Raw genomic sequence first — 18277 nt, forward strand, 5'->3', positions numbered from 1 at the left:
TTGCCTCAGTCATAGAGAAATCTCAATTAAGCACCCACGGAATGTCTGACTTTAAGTTACGCAACTTCCTGGTGTCCTCTCCAAGGAAAATAGTGGTCAAATATATCCAAAATGAGTCAATATCTTTTATTGGGTTGTTAACTGTAAGTCAATTAAATGTTAGGAAATGACTACCAAAAATAATGACTTTGGTTTCGGAACAATCTTATTTCTTTTCGATAGTAATGACATAATGTGCCAGTTGTCTATTAGCAAACTCCCAGTTCACAATAATAACATTATGTTATCGGGCAGCCTATCTTTAAAGAGAGACTAGTTTCCAGACAAGAAAAAGGTCAAGGAGTTCATCACCACCAAAACAGTATTATAAGAAATGTTAAAGAGACTTAAAGCTTTAAGAAGAAAAAAATTAAAAATATGAATAATAAAATAACTACCTATCGATAATTACTTTAAATGTAAATGAATTAAATGCTCCAATCAAAAGACATAGGGTGCTTGAATGGACAAGAAAACAAGACCCTCACATATGTTGCCTACAAGAGACTCACTTCAGATCAAAAGACAAACACGAACTGTAAGAGATGGAAAAAGACATTTTATGAAAATGGAAACAACAAAAAAGCTGAGTTAGCAATACTTACACGAGACAAAATAGACTTTAAAGCAAAGGCTATATATAACAAGAGACAAAGCACCCAGTAATTCCATTTCTGGATATTTATCTGAAGAAACCCAAAGCACTAATTTGAAGACATATGCATCCATATGTTCACTGCAGCATTATTTACAATAGCCAAGATATGGATGCAACCTAAGTGCTCATCAATAGGCGAACGGATAAAGAAGAGGTGGTACATATACACAATGGAATATTATTCAGCCATAAAAAGAAAAAAACCTGGCCATCTGCAACAACATGGGTGGACCTAGAGGGTACTATGCTAAGTGAAATAAGTCAAACAGAAAAAGACAAATACTGTATGATCTAACTCATACGTGGAATCTAAAAAACAAAATAAGTACACAAACAAAACAAACAAATTCACAAATACAGAGAACTTTTTGATGGTTGCCAGATGTGGTGGGGAGGGGGGTTGGGAAGATGGGTGAAAAAATGGACAGGATTAAGAAGTACAAATTGGTAGTTACAAATAGTCATGAGGATGCAAAGTACAGGGCGGGGAATATATAGTCAATAATACTGTAATAACTGTGTATGCTGTCAGACTTATCAGGGTGATCTCTTCGTAAGTTACCTAAATATCTACACTATGTTGTACACTTGAAACTAATATAACATTGTATGTCAACTGTAATTGAAAAATAAAATAAATTTTAAAAAATAGAGACTACAGTAATATGCAAAGCACTCTGGGGGATCTAAAACTGAAAAAGACATGTCTCTTCAAAAGCACAGACTCTAGGAAGGGGCCAGACAGAGCGCTAGAGAGAAATGAGTATTCTTATGCACATCTTTGCAGCACCTGGTGAGGAACCTGGTAGAGAATCACATTCAATAAGTGTTTGTCTTAACAGATTTGCTATTTACCTTTAAAATTTTTACAAACTGACAAACACTACACAGTCAAATACCTAGTCAAATATAATCTAGTCAAATAGTACTTCTTGGTATAATTTAACGAGTCCATAAGAAAGGATTTGCAAAAAAACTTACACCGTTGTGAAAATAAATCATTTTAATATACACATTTTCACTTGTTAATCCAACACGATTTCATCTATGCACACATTCCCATTTAGTTTGACTTGCTTCATATTTATTTATTTTCCAACACACAGCAACCTCTGACAAGATAGCTCAGCTAAATTGATTATTTGTAAAAAGTTTTGTCAACTTTAACATTTTCAAAGAGCCCTATGAAGCTGCTCCGCAAGGTGCTTTTTCACTGCAGTTTCCCATATGGAAGGTGGCAAAATAAACCAGGATCTTCCCAAGTCTCTACATTCATCTCACAGCACGGTTAGGTAAGCAGTAGAGACTGAATAATGAGTAAGTCTTCTCCAAACACATCTGAGTGAGACAGTTTCATTTTCAGAAAGCATACCAAATCACGATAACCTTCCTAACAGTGTAATCCATTCAGGGTACTTTTGATCCTTAAGAAAAGAAATATTAATCCTCGTGCACAGTACTCTTATTTGTGGCATTAGAGTTTTCTTCTCCAGCCATCATTCTATAGAGGTGATTTATTGGACTGGCTGCAGTTAGGAGCATGAAGATGTCTACTTTCATAATCAGAATTGGTGGCAGCCTTCTCATTTCCTGCCAAATGGATCAGACCACACTTTTAACCCTATGGAAAAAAAAACATGAATAAAAATAGGATTCATTTTTAAACTTCCTACCACTTCCCTCCACCTCCAACAAACAAAATGACATCAGAATTGAGTTGTGCCGTTGACATGCAGCATGAGACAGTGCGAGCAAGCTGCCGGGACCCTGGAATGCAACGAATGGCTGCGAAGCCACGGCAGACTTTTAAATGGCTCAGAAATTGCTCCACCACAGGAAGGTATGTATCTGGCCCAGTTAAAAACTAACTAAATAAAAAAGAATGTTGCCGTAGATTACAAGAGTTTGGAAAAAGCTGGAAACCACTCATTCTCAGCCAACTTGGATCATCTCAAAGTAACTAACCATCCAGCCATAAAGGGAACTTCTGAGCTTTTGTGTAAAGCAGAATCTGCATCAATTAAAACAGCTCACGAGTAAACAGTATTTTCCCATGAGTGTAGTGTTTAAAAGCGCGCTTAGTAAATAAGTCTGAAAAACAGCTATTCACGCTTCATATTTAACTGCACACATGACTTTTTTATGCCCACTTATCAAATGAAAAAGAGAAATGTGCAAACTTGCAAAAAATATTCTGAAGTGAAATATTCAATTTTGGGGTGGCACCTATGAAAAAGCAGCTGTTGTGAATAAATAGCACGATCACAGTCTAGCTTCTAAACTGAAAAGCTCTCTTCCTATTGCAAAGCAAACACACAACCCCCCACAACACAACAGTACAACCGGGACTTCGTTTTGACTGTTAAGTTTACCTGGTGGCTGCACATCTTCTTGAACAATACCAGCTCGATTTACTGCTTGTTCCTTCTCTGAGAAACACAACAGAAAAATGACTCTTTAGTAAGCGGGGAGGGCAGTGGTGGTAGAAATCTTTGTATTTACGGGGGACAATGACAGGAGACAATTAGGAACTAATACATATGACTGCTATTAAATTCACAGACAGCATTACTCAAAGCTTTAAGGTTATGGAACTTAGGTCCTGTAGCCAAAGGACTGGGTATCTTCAGTAAAGGAAAGCTGTACTTCAAGAGAAAAGTTCCCAACTAACATCTTTTCTCTGTGTGCTCAGCATTTTTGGAAAGGCAACAACACAACGGAAAAAGAACAATTTTGAAAGAACTGGTAGGCGTGATATTATGGGGGAAGGCTGCTGAATTGAAGGAACAAGTACAATTAACAAGAAAACAATATAGTTTATATGTCTAAAACGTACTCCACTGAAGGACTAGGCCCAGAGCTAAGTATGCTATGTTTTTCATAGGAAATAGAGCAGAAAATTAATCTTTGGGTGGGTGGCTTTGGTTTGGGTAATTGAAGCTTTGCTAATTGATTGCAGGTGCGGTGCCAATTAAAAAGCACATTTCAGCTACAGCAGCTTGGCGGATCTCTTTGGAGATGTCCAACAGGCGAAAGCCAAGAGAAATTGGGCATTTTATGTCTGTGGGCTTCAAGCACACTGACACATCTTTCTAAGTGGCTGAGAATAAACCCAAGGTCTGTGAAAACAAAGACTTATTATTTTAAGTATCCTGACAAACAAATGGCGGCTTTTCAGGAGAAGGACTTGGAGCCAAAGGATGTTTACTACTAAATTATGGTAATTAAATGTTGTAATCAGACCTTTGTTTTAATCCGGCTGACAGTGTTTCTTTAAATTCACATTTAGCTCTTATTTAATATTAGGCTGTTTTCTTTATTCTGGCCTCTGGATTCTCATAAAGTTACACAAGCATATAGGTACAAGAAATAGGGTTTTGCCAAATTGAACATTCACTAAATTTGCTTCTCCAGCAAAGTGACAGAAAGTCAATCCTAAGTGACCTACCTGGTAGTTTTATCAGCGCTAAGTTTTGTTTTGGCAAATAAAACATTGAGCAATAGGGATTATGTGTATCTTGGTATCCAATTCTAAGAGTCAGAAGACAGAGCATAATGAAGCCCATTACAGGCGATGGCCCGCTGGTTTCAGTAGGCCTCTTTAAAAAGCAGCAGGTGAATGGCAACCAAGACACTCTGGACCAAGATATGCCAAGACTTATTCCATCTAGAATGGATGATAATGGAGCCTCTAGGGCATCAGACTTTCTAAAATAACTCAACACAAAAGGTGGTCTATTTCCTAAGAAGGTAAAGTCCTGGAGGACTGAGCCCTACCACACTGTCAACATGAAAGTCTCAAAGAATGGACATGTCTCAAACATGCTCTTAGAAAATGCCAGTTATTAAAAGATTGCACAGTCATTGATCGTGCTGGGAACAAAAGATATAATTTCTCACACCTAAAAGGTGCATTCTCCAGTATTACGGAAGAGACGAGTTTTTAAAAAACAACCGATGGTCAGACAGCATTTCAGACCCACAGATTTAAGAAAATCAGACATCCTGGTATCTAGAACACATTCTCTGAGAGGCAGGTACTGCAAAGCCAAAGAAGCTGGCAGGCTGCCAAACATCAAAGGAAGTTGACTTTTGTGAGACCAAATGTCTGATTGTGTTTGAACCCCTTATAATGCAATGGAGAACCAAGCGAAGAGAAAGGAATCCCCGTCTTCACACTTTCTTGCTAATTGCTAATGAGGTTGGAGAGAGGCTGAGGATTTATTTTAAATAGACCATAATCTCTTTATAATCCCTGTCCTTATGCAACTACTTTTTTTTTTTTTGGCTTGGACAGGCAATTTAAACTGATTTGTTGAACCAGTTCCTACCAAGTGATAACCGGTATTAGTATCCTATCTACATCCCCTGGTTCTTTAATCCATTAATGTTTTATAAATATTCTAAGGCCAAAACAGTCTTATATAAATTCATGATATGACACAAAGACACTATTTGTGAATGTGGAATATGCTAAAAGGAAAACAAACTGGTCTCTCAGGATGTAGCAAGTGCATCTTGATGAGGCTGACAGTTAGATTTCTATTTTGTTATCATTAGGGAAATAGCAAATGTCTATAAACATCAGGAAAAGGACAATGCAGAAGTCAGGAGTTTAACTATGAACAAATCAGGGTGAGCTAATTATTGACTTTTCAGTAGTGAGCATGTTTCTATCAGGAGTAAAAGGATTAAAATGCAAATATGCAACACTGGCCTGGAGCTTTGCAATGCAGGTTAGAATAGTCCCCATTCATCGTCTCAGCAAGCCCGACTCTGCCCCCTGGTGCTGAGGCGGTGGTTTGATTTGTAGTTTTAATTGAGGATCTTTATCTCTAGTCAAAGGGCCAAGGTATATTATTAACCGTTATGCATACAGACCGGCAGATTTTTTGTATGGTAGTGAAATAATCCACCTAATATTATTAAGGCTTTGAAAAGGAAAACATATCTTTATATTTAATGTCCATATTGTCCAGGTGTAAAATATGACTTAAGGACTCCTACCCCTATCTCCTCCTGCCAACAGTTAAAATAAAAGCGATTCACAATCTAAGTAACTGGACAAATAGCAACACTTAAATACAGACTATATATTAGATAACAGCATTGTTTCAATGTTAAATTTCCTGGATTGGATAACTGGATTGCGATTATGTAAGAGAATGTTCTTGTTCTCAGAAAATACAGGCTGAAGTGCTCAGGAATGAAAGCTCACAATGTCTTCACCTTACTCTCAAATGTCCAGCAAAATAATAGTAATAATTCTATTATACATACATAATCATGTATGTATGTATGTATAGATATGTTATATTTTACACATGGGGGAGTAAGCAAATGAAGCAAAATGTTAACTGGTAAATCTAGGTGAAGGATATACAAGGATTTATTGCACAATTCTTAGGTCTTTTCTGTTGGTTTGTTTTTTCTTTTTTCTAATAACAAAAACACACAACTGCAAAAACAAGTATAAGGAAGACCAACAACACTGTGACTGTTCCATGATGATTATTTCAAAGCAGCTTTTTCAAAGTAGCAAATTTTAAAATATAAAAAATTTAAAAAATACGTCCCGGTATTTTTTTTTTTTTAATTTAAAAAGTATAAGATTTATTTCAGGGGAAGATTGCTGTGGAATACAAAAGATTTACATTCTTTCAGAAAAAAAGCTAAGTATGAACCAGGGGTTGAGGGGACCAAATGGCCACTGGATGCATTTGGCTCCGCCCAATCCTAACACTTGTTACCTCACCAGAGAGTCTAATTGAATCCATTAGAAAATGACTTTAGTCTATCTGTGCATCTCATCTGACTCCATAGTGAAAGGAATAAAAAGCATATTCTAAGCACCTGGCATTTAACAGGGGAACTGTCCTTCTGGTAAGAATCATTTCCACATCAAGTGATTTCTTGTGACTCTATTCTGACTCTGTACAATGTACTTTTAGTTGGGAGCAGCAAGGTGCAGCAAAAGACACAACTGAGAGGCAGGACTGAGGTTCTCACAGCCCTTCCATGTGACGTTTCATTTTGCTATTAAATACTCTTTGCTACCAGGTGAGGGAGGGTATCATGAAGCAGCAGACAAGGTAGGGAGTCTACCTTGGGGTCTAGTGTCCACCCAGCAATTAACATGATAAATGGCCTTGGACAAGTCACCTAAATGAGAGGACTTAATGAGCACAGGGTTTCTGGCAAAACTATGATTTTTATGCTTCTGCACATGTAATTAAAGTTAAAAATGAACAGGATCACAGAAAATGATCTTTTATTCAGTCTCAATTCACGGGTTGGCCTAAAATGCATGTTGTTTTTTAAAACCCATATTCAGGATCACTGTCTAGCTCTAAGATATAAAGACAGATTAGGCTTCAAGTTACAGCATCTGTACTCATCCCTGAATGCCGGCTCTTCAGACAAGCCACGCTGTGCCAACAGGGTGAGGGCTAAAAGCAACTTCTGGGATTCCCTCCAGAAGCGCAATGGTCCCCATACTTCTGGTTTGGGATCACTGATCACCAATGCCAATTGCCATCTCCCCAGTGCTCATTTCAGCAGCAAGGTATATCACGTGTAGCACTGACCTTATATAAGGCTGAGTAATTCTGGCTGAGTTAGTGAAAGAGCTGAAGATCACACTGAATGTCAACATGAAATCCAATCAGGCAGTCTTGTGATAGTAGCTTGCTTGCTTTTAAAGCATGGAAGATCTCCTTGGCTTTATTTTACCAAAACAGCCTTCCTCCTCTTTTCTGCTGCTTTGTGACTTATTCCAGCAGAGGTCCTAGAACCTACCCGTCCCCATACTCCGGACACCAGGCTGACTAGCATCAGTCAGGCTGGCCCAGCTGAATGGCCCACGATGACTCTAGCCCCGCCCCTGCAAGAATTGTGGGCTTCTCCTAGGTCTCCCCAGAATCTTGGGCAATACAAATGTATGAGGGATGGTCAGAAGAGGGTGACCCAACGAGAGACTAAGAGAAGTGACTAAAGGCAGGAGCAAAAAAGCATCGCTAGGACTGGCAGAGAGGGTGGTCACAGAAGGCCAGAGAAGAGAGGGCTTCAGGGAGGGAGAGGCTGGCCAGTGGTCGTGCCTCTCACTCGTAGATGACCTGACCTCATGCATTACAAAGAGAACAGAAGTCATCACCTGGAAGCGCCCACAACTTCCCAACATCCAACCTAATGCAGCTACATCCGTACCCACCGTTCCTCCTGAACCGGCGGAAGGTGTCCTGACTTCTGTCCAAGGCTCCCTTCTCCATGTGATCTCAAGGTCCCACACCACCTCCCACTCCATGGATTGTCTTCTCTCTCTGGCATCTTTTCTGTTGAGAGACTCTCTTGCTCTCCCATCTCTCCCAGCCAAAACTAAAACAAAACTTCCCCTAGACCCTTTGACCTGCTGCAAATACATGGTCATTCTCCTCCCCATACAGCCAAACACCTTTAGTCACTATAATACACTATTTACATTTTGATCCACAGCAATCTGCTTTCTGCCTACTACGAAACTGCCAAAAGTGTTCTTAACAAAATGGCCTATCACATTTACTTTTTGGATCAATCTAATGGATATTTTCATTTCTTATCTTCCTCTCTCCAAGAAGCCTAACCCTGCTGACCACATCCCTTTTCATGAAGAGTTGTCTTCGTGGGGCTCGTGACTACAGCCTCTTCTGTTTTTAATCCTCTTGCTCTGGCCACCCCTTCTCCGTCTCCTCTGAGGGCCCCTTTTCTCCTGACTGCTTGCTCTTCAAACAGTGTTCACCAGCATTTTGGTCCTAGGCCAGTTTGTCTCTTTCAATCGCTGAATGCTGCCTGGGAACCCTTACCTCCAATGACACTGATTCCCATCCAATGCTGATGACAGTGCATCTCTGGCTCCCGCTCAGATCAAAGATCTCAGCTCCAAACTGGCATATCCCATTGCCTATGGGAAATCTCCAAGAGCACATCCTGATACCTAAAAGCTAACACATCCCAAAGTGAACTAGTTCATCCTCCCACCCCCAAAACCAATTCCTTCTTATGCTTCTTAGTAAATGACCAGCATCACCATCTCCTCGGCTGCTGGAGCCAGGGAGTTGAGTGCCATTCTCCTTCCTTTCCCTCTCTCACCCTGTAGCTAATCAGTCACAAATCCCTGTAGAATTTACTTCTTAAACACCTCCCAAATTCAATACATCTTCCCAGTCCCATACTACCATTCTGCTTCAGGCTATAGTCACCTCTTCCTACTCCCCAGTTACATAACCTTACTCCCTACCCCCCAGTCCTTACTCTCTACTCCTCAGTCCCATAAACGTCACTCTGGTTCAGGCTAGTCACCTCTCCCTATCTCTTGTGGCCACAGGAAGTACAGTTTTCTTGAACCTGGCCTTCTTGCCTTCAGCCTTGACCCTTCCAGCATCTCCTTCACATTACATAGAGACGCCTATAAAGAGTGAATCTCATCACCTCGTTCTCTGGATTAAAACACCTCAATGATCCTGCACCAGCTGGACTGTGAGGAGAGCAGAGGGCTATTGAAGTATTTTAATCAAGCGAGATGATCAAATTCAAAGAACAAATGGCATGACAATAGACTTTTCAATGACCACAGAAGACCTGGAGTTCTATATATTTTCTGACAAAAAGAATAAATTTTCCCAGTTACAAATTCTCACCAAAGAAAATATTAACAGATGTATTTCAGAATGAAGAAAACTGAAACTAAAAAGGAATGAGATACAAGGACTGCTGAGTAAAGAATGTGGGTAAAGAAACAATCGATGACTATATGAAACACTGTGATTCAGGGAGTAATAAACACAAGATAGGACTGAAGTTATACATAACACCTGTGGGACAGGACTAAAGCATTCGAAGGGCTTTGTATATTTCAGAGGAGGGTAAAGATATTGAGTAACTTTAAACAATAATCATAAAATAATAAATAAAATGTAAAACTTTCAAACTATGTGGTAGAGAAGGAGAAAAAGAAGCCTTAAAGGCAGAAAAGGAGACAAAAAAAAGGAAGTACAAAAATAGAATAATAAATAAGAAAGACAAAATAAGATGGAGAAAAACAAATGTAAATATATCAGTAATCATAATAAATGAAAATGAATTCAATCTAAAAGTTAAAAGAAATGATAAGATTAAAAAATCCAGCTTAGTCTGGTTATGAGGCTTAAGGACAATAAAGGCTGGAAAATACTAACCAGGAAAATACTAACCAAAAGAAAGTTGGTAAGTATAATAATATCAGATAAAATAGACTGGGGGAAGAATATTTGGGACAAAGAAGACCCCTATATAATGATAATTAGAAACAATTCTCCAGAATATTCTAGATTGTGTGCACCTAATAACATGGTCTCAAGATATTTAAATAACAGAATTAAGAAGCTTAATCTGTAATCAACATATATAGAATCTGTACCCAACAACCAGAGAATACATATCATTCCAATCACATAGAAAACATTTGCAAAAATTGATTTGTACTAAGCCACAAAGGAAACCTTCACCAATATCAAAGAATCAAAATCATATAGTCCACATTCTTTGACTACAGACACAAACGCGGTAGAAATGCGCAATAAAAAGTAACCAGAAAGACCACCACGGCTGCTGGTAGAGAATGGGTAGTTGCTGGGGCCTGGTGGAAGCATGGAGACCAGCTTGTGTCCAAGGAGTGGGCAGGGGAAGTGGACTGGACAAAGATGAAGTGAGGTGAAGAGACATGCTGTGTCTTGTCTGGTCTGTCATGTATACCCATCACCTGACACAGTGCCAGGTATATGGTAACTACTAAAATCCAGGTTTAAAAAAAAATAAAAAAAAGAAGCTAAATAAGTGCTAGTTGAAGGTGCTGAAATTAACTGGCGCTCCATCCTCCCAGCTGTCTCCCACAGTCATGAACACCTCACCTGCCTGGACCCCGTTTCCTGCCATGCCAAGCAGCCCTAGGTCTGTCCACCTGCCCAAAACACCTTGTCTCACAGCTCTGCCCTTGTAGCTCCTTATTTTTAAAAATGTTTTTATGGAATGCCTAATATAAGACGATACTAAGTATTTCCGCATGTGTTCTCTCACTAAATATAACCCAAAACCTGTAAATTCGGTCCTATAAACTTCACCACTACAGACGAGGAAACGGTCTGAGCTCAGTGAGGTTAAGTACTTAGCTTAAGGTCCTCATCTACTAGGCCCCCATCTGCCTTACTCTCTTTTCTCACTCCTACAGAAAGGCAGTATGGTGCCATGGTGTAGCAGTTAAGGGCACTGGTTCAAATCCCAGATCTGTGATTCGTCCTATGTAAGTTACTTAACTGTTCCATACCTCAGTTTGTCCACATATAAAATGGGGGTGATGCCCACATAGCAGCTACCTCAAAGGGCTGTTATGAGAACTAAATGGGTTAATATATATGAAATGCTTGGAAGAGTGCCAGAGATAATAAACTTCCAATAAATATTAGCTGTTTAGTATTATTTCTCTGTATAAAGAAATCAGTTATGACTCTCAGACAAGAGTTGGCTAAAGCAATTAAAACTGAACCAGAAAAGTAGGCAGGCATAGATCACCTTGCAGTTAAAACACAAATATTGTGACCATACTCACTAAATGTTCACCTGATTTGTCTGTCTCAAGCCACTCAGACAACATAGATTCTAGAGACTCCCCATAAGACTGCTGTTGGGATACAGGCACAAACCCACATCTGATCAAACCTGATCATCTGATTTAGATCAGGATTTCTTAACCTTGCCACCATCCATTCACATTTTGGGCTGGGTAATTCTTTGTCATGGGAGGGTAGGGGCTGTCCTGTGCTTGTGGAAAGTTTAACAGCATCCCTGACCTCTATCCACTAGATGCCAGTAATATATACCACTTACCCCACCCCACTCCCAGTTCTTACAAGCAAAAATATCTCCAGATAGAACTAAATGTCACCTGGGGGACAAAATCATCTCCCGTTGAGAGCCATTGCTCTAGTCTTTGAAATTTTTCTTGTGGGATCCAAAACAAAACCCTTTCTAGAGGCCATCATAATATAGCCAGGGGCAGGGATCCAATAAGGAAAGATGATGGAGATAAGGTTATGCAGGGCTTCATACTGCCCTATTTACTCCCCATGCATAGTGCATAGGCTGGAAAGCAGAATGCACAGAGGCCATTTCAATCTTGGCTGATAAAAAGTAGTTACAAGGAAATCTGAATGTGTATTTAAAACGCTCTGCCTCCAGAAACCGAATGTTGTAGCATTTGTAATGGGCAGAAGCATTTACACAGAGCTTTCCCCTTCAAATCGCCAAGCTTTCAGCCTCTGCTAATATTCTCAAGGGGCAGGGTTGGCCCTCTTCCATCTTCGAGATGATTCAAGTTTCCTGGAGAACAAAATGAGCCTCTAATGCCTAATATTTTCTCCCTGACAGATGGTTTCAGATGTATCAAAGTGCTAATCCTTGCTGAGGTATAGGTCTCGAGGAAGGGAAGGAAATTTGGCTTTCAGAATGATAGGACTTGAATGATTAAGAAGGAAAATTACTCCCAGGGTATTCACCATTGTCATGTGAGCAACCAGCTTAAAATGAAGACAGCAGAAATCCGAAAAAAGATTTGAGAAAAGAGAGGAAAAACTCAAAACTCAAGTTAACAGTTTAGGGTTGAAACATTTCCACCCACAGACGTCTCTGGGAGTGGAAATGAAGATACCAATAAAAACACCTTCAAGTTCAGGGTGATTAGGGTTCTATCTGCCTATCCCAAACGTCACCATTACCAGCTTCAGTGTGTGGAAGCTCGGGACACAGACGCCTGGGTTGGAATATTTGCCTTGCCACTCACCAGCTGTGTGACCTTGGGTATGTTATACAACCCCCCTGAGCCTCAGTTTCCTCGCCTGTAAAACCGGTAATACCTATCTCAAAGTGAGATTGTAGAAATTAAACAATCCAATGTGTGCCTAACCTGACACATGATAAGCGTTCTGTGAATGTTAACTCTAAGTATGAATTAGTATTTACTGTCGACATACTATATGCAGGCTGTTTTCATTACTACCTTTGATTCTCACGGGAGGCTAGATGGTTTTATTTTAGATATGAGAGAAATAGTTATTTATAGATGAGGATGCTGAGGGTCCAAGAGATTGAGTCACTTGTCCACGGTCACAAAGCTACATACAGCAGAGAATCTGAATTCGAACCCAGGTCAGCCTGACTCCCGAGATCTTTCCGTGTCCCCACGTGGAAATGATTGGGGGTGGGGAGTTACTGGGGCTAGATCACCACGCTGGGTCAGAGGTCACTCACGGTACTCCTCCGGCCGCATTAGGGGCCGGAAGTAGATGGGGTAGAAGGCGGCGCCGATCAGGGAGATGAAGCCGCCAAAAATGAGCGTGGTCCGCAGGTTCCGGGACATGGTGCCCGCCAGGGATTGCCCTGGCCCGCCGAGAGTCCCGCACTCTCTGAATCCAGGATCGCGCGGACAGGGCCCTGACCTCGCTGGGAAAAGGCGGAGTGGTTTTTGCTTCCGGGCCTTGGGGGCGGGGCTAAAAGGCGGAGGGGCGGAGTCAGTGGCCGGGACTGCGGAAAAGGTGGAACCAGGGCTGGGGGCGGGGCTGCGCGGGATGGGGGCGGGGCCTCGGGCCCCCACCACAGCCCCCCTTGCGCGCGCTCGCGGTTCCAGAGCCGAGCTTTTGTTGCGCTGGGGTCCGCGGATCCTGTTTCACTCCGTGCCCTGCTCTCTGCCTGGCTCTCACCTCAGCTGCTCCATCCACGACTCTTCTGACCTCTTTTGCCGCTCCTTTTACCAATCAAGCCTTTCCATTCTTTCCCCATTGATTTGATTTTAGCAACTGTCTACCACGAGCAGGATGCTCTCTGCGGCTCGCTGATTTAATCGTCACGTTAGTCGGCCCATTTTATAGGTGAAGGAATCCCAGCTAGCTCAGATGCCCTGCTTTAGACAAGCCGCTTAGCTTCCCCAGAGGTAGTGGGGATTAGAGACAAAGGAGTAAATCGCCTGGCCCAGGATGGCCTGCAGAGGGGTTTCTGAAACCCGAGCCACAGAGGCTTCTGGACCAAAACTAGTCTGGGAGGAATACTGTTTGAACATCCAAGCTACAAGAAGACCGTTTCTGACTGAATTTTTCCATCCCTCCTCTCTCCCTGTTCCCTTTGCTGGGCTTAGGAATGAGAGTAGGGGAGTAAAAGGATCAACGCAGGGCAGAGAGCCAATGGCAAGTCCCACTAATGGGAGCTTGGGGTTCTGCTTTATTGCCTGGGGTGGAAGACCACTGAGGACAGACATCTGCTTCCTCTTCCAACGACTGCCATCCTCCATCCTTCCAGGTGGGCTGTCCCTGCATATGACCTGCCCAGGGTATACAAGGCAGCTGAGACTAAGAGTTCTTGGGCCTTCTTCACTTAATCCTTTTCGAACGAGAATACCAGCAACTGGGGGCTGAGGAGCAAAGAGGATATTCGTCTTGACCTCATCAGCATTATTTAGTCCACAAGAGATGTTTCAGAAATGGTAGGAAGAGCACAGGTTTTCTCTTTCATTTTAATTTTGTAGTTGGATCAAGTTACTCTCTACCCCCGTGGTTCTGGAAGCATATAAATCAGGTGTTTGATCTGTCAGCAGATTTATGAACTATCATCCATGCCCCAAACACAAGGCAAAGTGCTACAGGGGACACAAAGATGAATAAGACATGACCCTTGCTCTCCAGGATTCTGCCACATGGATGAAGAGACAGGACATAGACATAAAAAGATAGCTGATGACTTGATGTTGTCGTTGAGTGATTTGGTCCTGCAGGCAACAGAAGTTCAGAGGAGGAAGACAGATGACAGTAGGGTGAGGCAGCTGCTCCTCAGGGGCTTGCAGGAGCTTATTAGGGTGAGGACAGAAGACTTCATAGCAAAGAGAGAATGAAATGATACATGCTTTAAATCACATGACATAAAAATCCCCTAGTGTAACGCACATATGTCATTTTAGCAGCATCCACATCTCTTTCTGTTAATAGTATCCTGCATATCTTTTGGCAAACCATTCTTCTCCCATTCTCAATCCATGAGGTAAACTGGGGCTTCTCCCCATACCACAATCCTTACTTTTTTCCAGCTCTGAGAGTTAACCGTATAACCAAGCCTGATCAAGCTCCCTCATTACCAGGGTTTATTGGCACAGGCCCCAGGCCTGATCATTCAATGTAGCTGCACCCTCCTGGCTACATGACCCACGTTGAATGAACCATAGTCTGTCCCAGCTACCGGAAAGCTGGGTTTGAATTTGAGAGGACAAAACTCCTGAGCTGATGGGGACCATCATTAAGAGGCTGAGAATGAGGACAGTACAGCAGAAGGAGAGCTGAGAGATAGAAATCAGGTGCTGATGTTACATTCGAGTTCTTGAAGACAGTTGTGCTTAAAATGGGATCTACCCTAAGATTTCTCAGTAACATGAGCCAATAAAGTCCCTTCTTTACGAAAGCCAGTTTGAGTTGGGTTCTGTCTTTTACAACAGAAGGAGTTCCAGATGAAATCATCATGAGTGTAATTTCATTTGCTTAATAGTTCCATGAGCTTTAAGTCAAAGATTACTCTGTTTTATAGACCATATTGCTGAAAGCCAGAGACCGGAAGTTAAGTTCACACACCATTGGCGGAGCCAGGACCGGGGTTTAGCTCTCATGATTCCTAATCTGATGTGCTCCTCCATGACATCTTGCTGTCTCCATGAGCAAGCTTGGAGGGATTGCTGGCTGAGCCCCACCCTCAGAGCCTCTGAAAGCCAGTGTGGAGAGCGCCAGAAGAATGGGATGTCCTGGTGAGGGACCAGCAGTGCCTCAAAGGTAGGGAGAGGACCAATGTGGGGCAGATGAGCCACCTGTCTCTCCAAAGTGATGTGGCAAAGAACTGTTTGTTTCACTGTCCCTTCATGTTGACTTAAAGGTTTTATCCTGACCAGCAGCTATACTATATACAATTACAATAATCTGTATAAATGGCATGGGCCACCTATGTCATTTGTATAGCTTATTAGCATCATCACACCAAAAACTAGTTACTTAACATTTTCTTGCCACCAAGTCCTACTCTTTGATTCCAGTATTCTCATTTCTGAGAATTCCACTTACCTATAAATTCAATTAACAAACACACATCATGTGCCTACTCTGGGCAAGGCACTGAACTAATTGATTGGGAAGCACTCAACATTTGTTCATTATTCAACAAAGGTTCACTGAGCCACGCACCATGTGCCAAGCACTTTTCAGATGCTGGTGGATGCAGCAGTGAATTAATTAATAGAAGAGTCTGTTGTCCTCATGGCGTCTACAGTCTGATGGAGATGTGGCAATGAATAGTAATTGCTTTTTGGCCACTGAGCCTCCCCTAATAATAGCTCCCAATTCCTTTCAGAAGATGACCTCTCATCTTGGCTTTCTTTGTTGCACTATAAATCCAGGGGCCCTGTGCATTCCCATCAATACTAATATCAAGTCTGTAGGACACTCCCCCTGTGCCAATCGCTAGCACAGGTTTACCCATTCACTACTCACCAACCACCATGAATAGATATCCCCATCTGCAGAGGGGGAAGCTGGGGCACAGCAAGAATCGACTAGCTTAAGGGCACGTAGCTAGTAAGTGGCAGAGCCAGGATACAACTCCAGGCTGTTTGGCTCCAGAGACCTGCTCTTTCCATCAGTCTACACTGCCTTGCAAAGTCAATGAGCTCATGTCATCTGAGTGCGGGTACAGTTCCACTGGTCCAATTGTTCTTTTTTGCCTAGAAATAAGAATTGTGAAGGTGGTGACACAGGACAGACAATATAGTTGCAGATTTCTTTCATTGCTAACATTCCGATGAGATTTTTGCATATCTCCCACTGGCCCATAACCCTGGATCTTTCATCATTCCCCCTTGTAGTCTGATTCTCGACTGTTCATTTTATTCTGCAGGCTACCACATATGCTTCCAGTAAACTCCCCATGGATTTAGGTTAGAGACAGTTCTGGTTGCATACACCAGGAGCCCTAATAGATAACAGAAATTTCCACATGGCATAGACAAAGGGCTTGGGGTTTCATAGCTGTGCTAATGTTTGTGAAAGCCGAAGGGAGTCTGGGTCTGGAAGAAGGTATTTGTGCAAAGGGAGAAATAGCTCAGGGACATAAGGGGACAGAATGCAAGTCAAATATGTCAGGAGTCCCAGGGTGCATATTTTCATCTCCATCACTGAGAAAAAAATTGCTTTGGGCTCCTTTCCAGCATGTTCTCCTTCTTCCCTTGGATGTGAAGATTGAATGCTTGCAGGGAGCAGACCACCAGTGGTGTCTTGCATGAGTTTCAGACAGACATCAAAGTTAATCCGCTCTCTGATCTAAGCAAAATGGTGATGAGGGTTTCATGGGACAGCAGCTCCACTAATTGTGGCACTGCAGCCCAGCTGATGTATTTTTAGAATATTGAGGATTCCCAATAAGTATCAGTACTTTCTGCAGGAAAACAGACTAGAAGCTTGTGGTTTGGAATAGAGCAGGATTTAATGCAAGATCCTCTGAACCTGTACCTTTGAGTGTAAGAGATAAGGGGGGGGAAATCCTTTCTTATTTTTACCAGGTGCTCTGACTCTCTGAGTGCCTACTCATCTGTATAAATATTTCTAATTTAGAACATTTGTCAAGTTTTTCTTCTTTGATCTGCTCTTTACATCTAAGAGTTCCCCAGATGTCTGTCTGGGCTTATCTCTTGCCAAACTATGCACCCAACAACTTTAACTAATATCTTTATGACTTCCAGACCTAGGTGTCTAGACCCAGCCTTTCTGCTGAACTCCAGCCTCATGTCCCTGGTGGACATCTTCAGGTTCAAGACACACTTGCTCATACTCTCCTTTTCACTCTGCCACTGGCTTGGTTTGAGGCTTCATCGGCTCTCCCAGTCCATGGCTTTCTGACTTGTCTTGCATGTACCATCCTCTTCCATCATAAACTGCCTCATTCATAGGGGCAGCAAAACAATCTTCTGAAAACATAGATCTGGTTGATCACTGCTCTTCTTAGAAGCTTCAGTGTTTCCCTAAAGTATGAATTAACTCAGCCTGGACCTTAGGCTTTGGTCAACAGGTCATTTAAGGCCATTGTTGCATCCACATGCCTCTACTGAGTGAAATAATAGGTCTATATATGTAGATTTCCATGCTTTGTGCCTATGCTATAGCTGATTGGATCAGCATGGACATATGTCCATGAACAAAGTCAAAGGTCCAAACTTTCTTCCTAAATGAGGAATGGGCTAACCCAATGAGATTCTCTGCCTCTAGAATTTCATCTGGAAAGTCAGGGAGCATCAGGAGGTTAGTGGAGGGAGCAGAAGTTGGACAGATGCACAGGGAGAGGCAGTGAGAGGCAGTGAATAAGCAGGGAGCTATGAGTAAGCCATGGCGATGAGTCAGTGAAGTTGTGAGAGAAAAGCTTGGCGAATAGATGGGGAAAGAATTGCTTGAGAATAACAGGAAACAGAGAACGATGGAGGAATTAAAATGAAGATCTAAATTCCTG

The 18277-nt window shown here is 41.9% G+C and overlaps 1 protein-coding gene across 1 annotated transcript; it reads right to left on the reverse strand.

Annotated features, from left to right (window-relative positions):
• Positions 1–1679: 1679 nt before the first annotated feature.
• SMIM20 (small integral membrane protein 20) lies at positions 1680–13228 on the reverse strand. The gene is made up of 3 exons (XM_015595042.2): positions 13010–13228; positions 3070–3126; positions 1680–2318 (listed from the first exon to the last, which is right to left on the reverse strand). The coding sequence occupies exons 1-3, from the start codon at positions 13116–13118 to the stop codon at positions 2281–2283; spliced, it is 204 nt and encodes a 67-aa protein (XP_015450528.1). The 5' UTR covers positions 13119–13228; the 3' UTR covers positions 1680–2280.
• Positions 13229–18277: the final 5049 nt, after the last annotated feature.

The sequence above is a fragment of the Pteropus alecto genome, unplaced genomic scaffold (assembly GCF_000325575.1).
Source record: "Pteropus alecto unplaced genomic scaffold, ASM32557v1 scaffold5, whole genome shotgun sequence".
Lineage (NCBI taxonomy): Eukaryota > Metazoa > Chordata > Mammalia > Chiroptera > Pteropodidae > Pteropus > Pteropus alecto.

What these genes read in the sequence shown, in the direction of transcription:
- SMIM20 (XM_015595042.2), bottom strand. Translation starts at nt 13,118, where the DNA reads ATGTCCCGGAACCTGCGGACCACGCTCATTTTTGGCGGCTTCATCTCC. An exon ending in AATGCGGCCGGAGGAGTACC is followed by an intron (nt 3,127 to 13,009) that starts GTGAGTGACCTC and finishes TGTGTTTCTCAG; the next exon opens with AGAAGGAACAAGCAGTAAAT. An exon ending in AGAAGATGTGCAGCCACCAG is followed by an intron (nt 2,319 to 3,069) that starts GTAAACTTAACA and finishes TTTTTTCCATAG; the next exon opens with GGTTAAAAGTGTGGTCTGAT.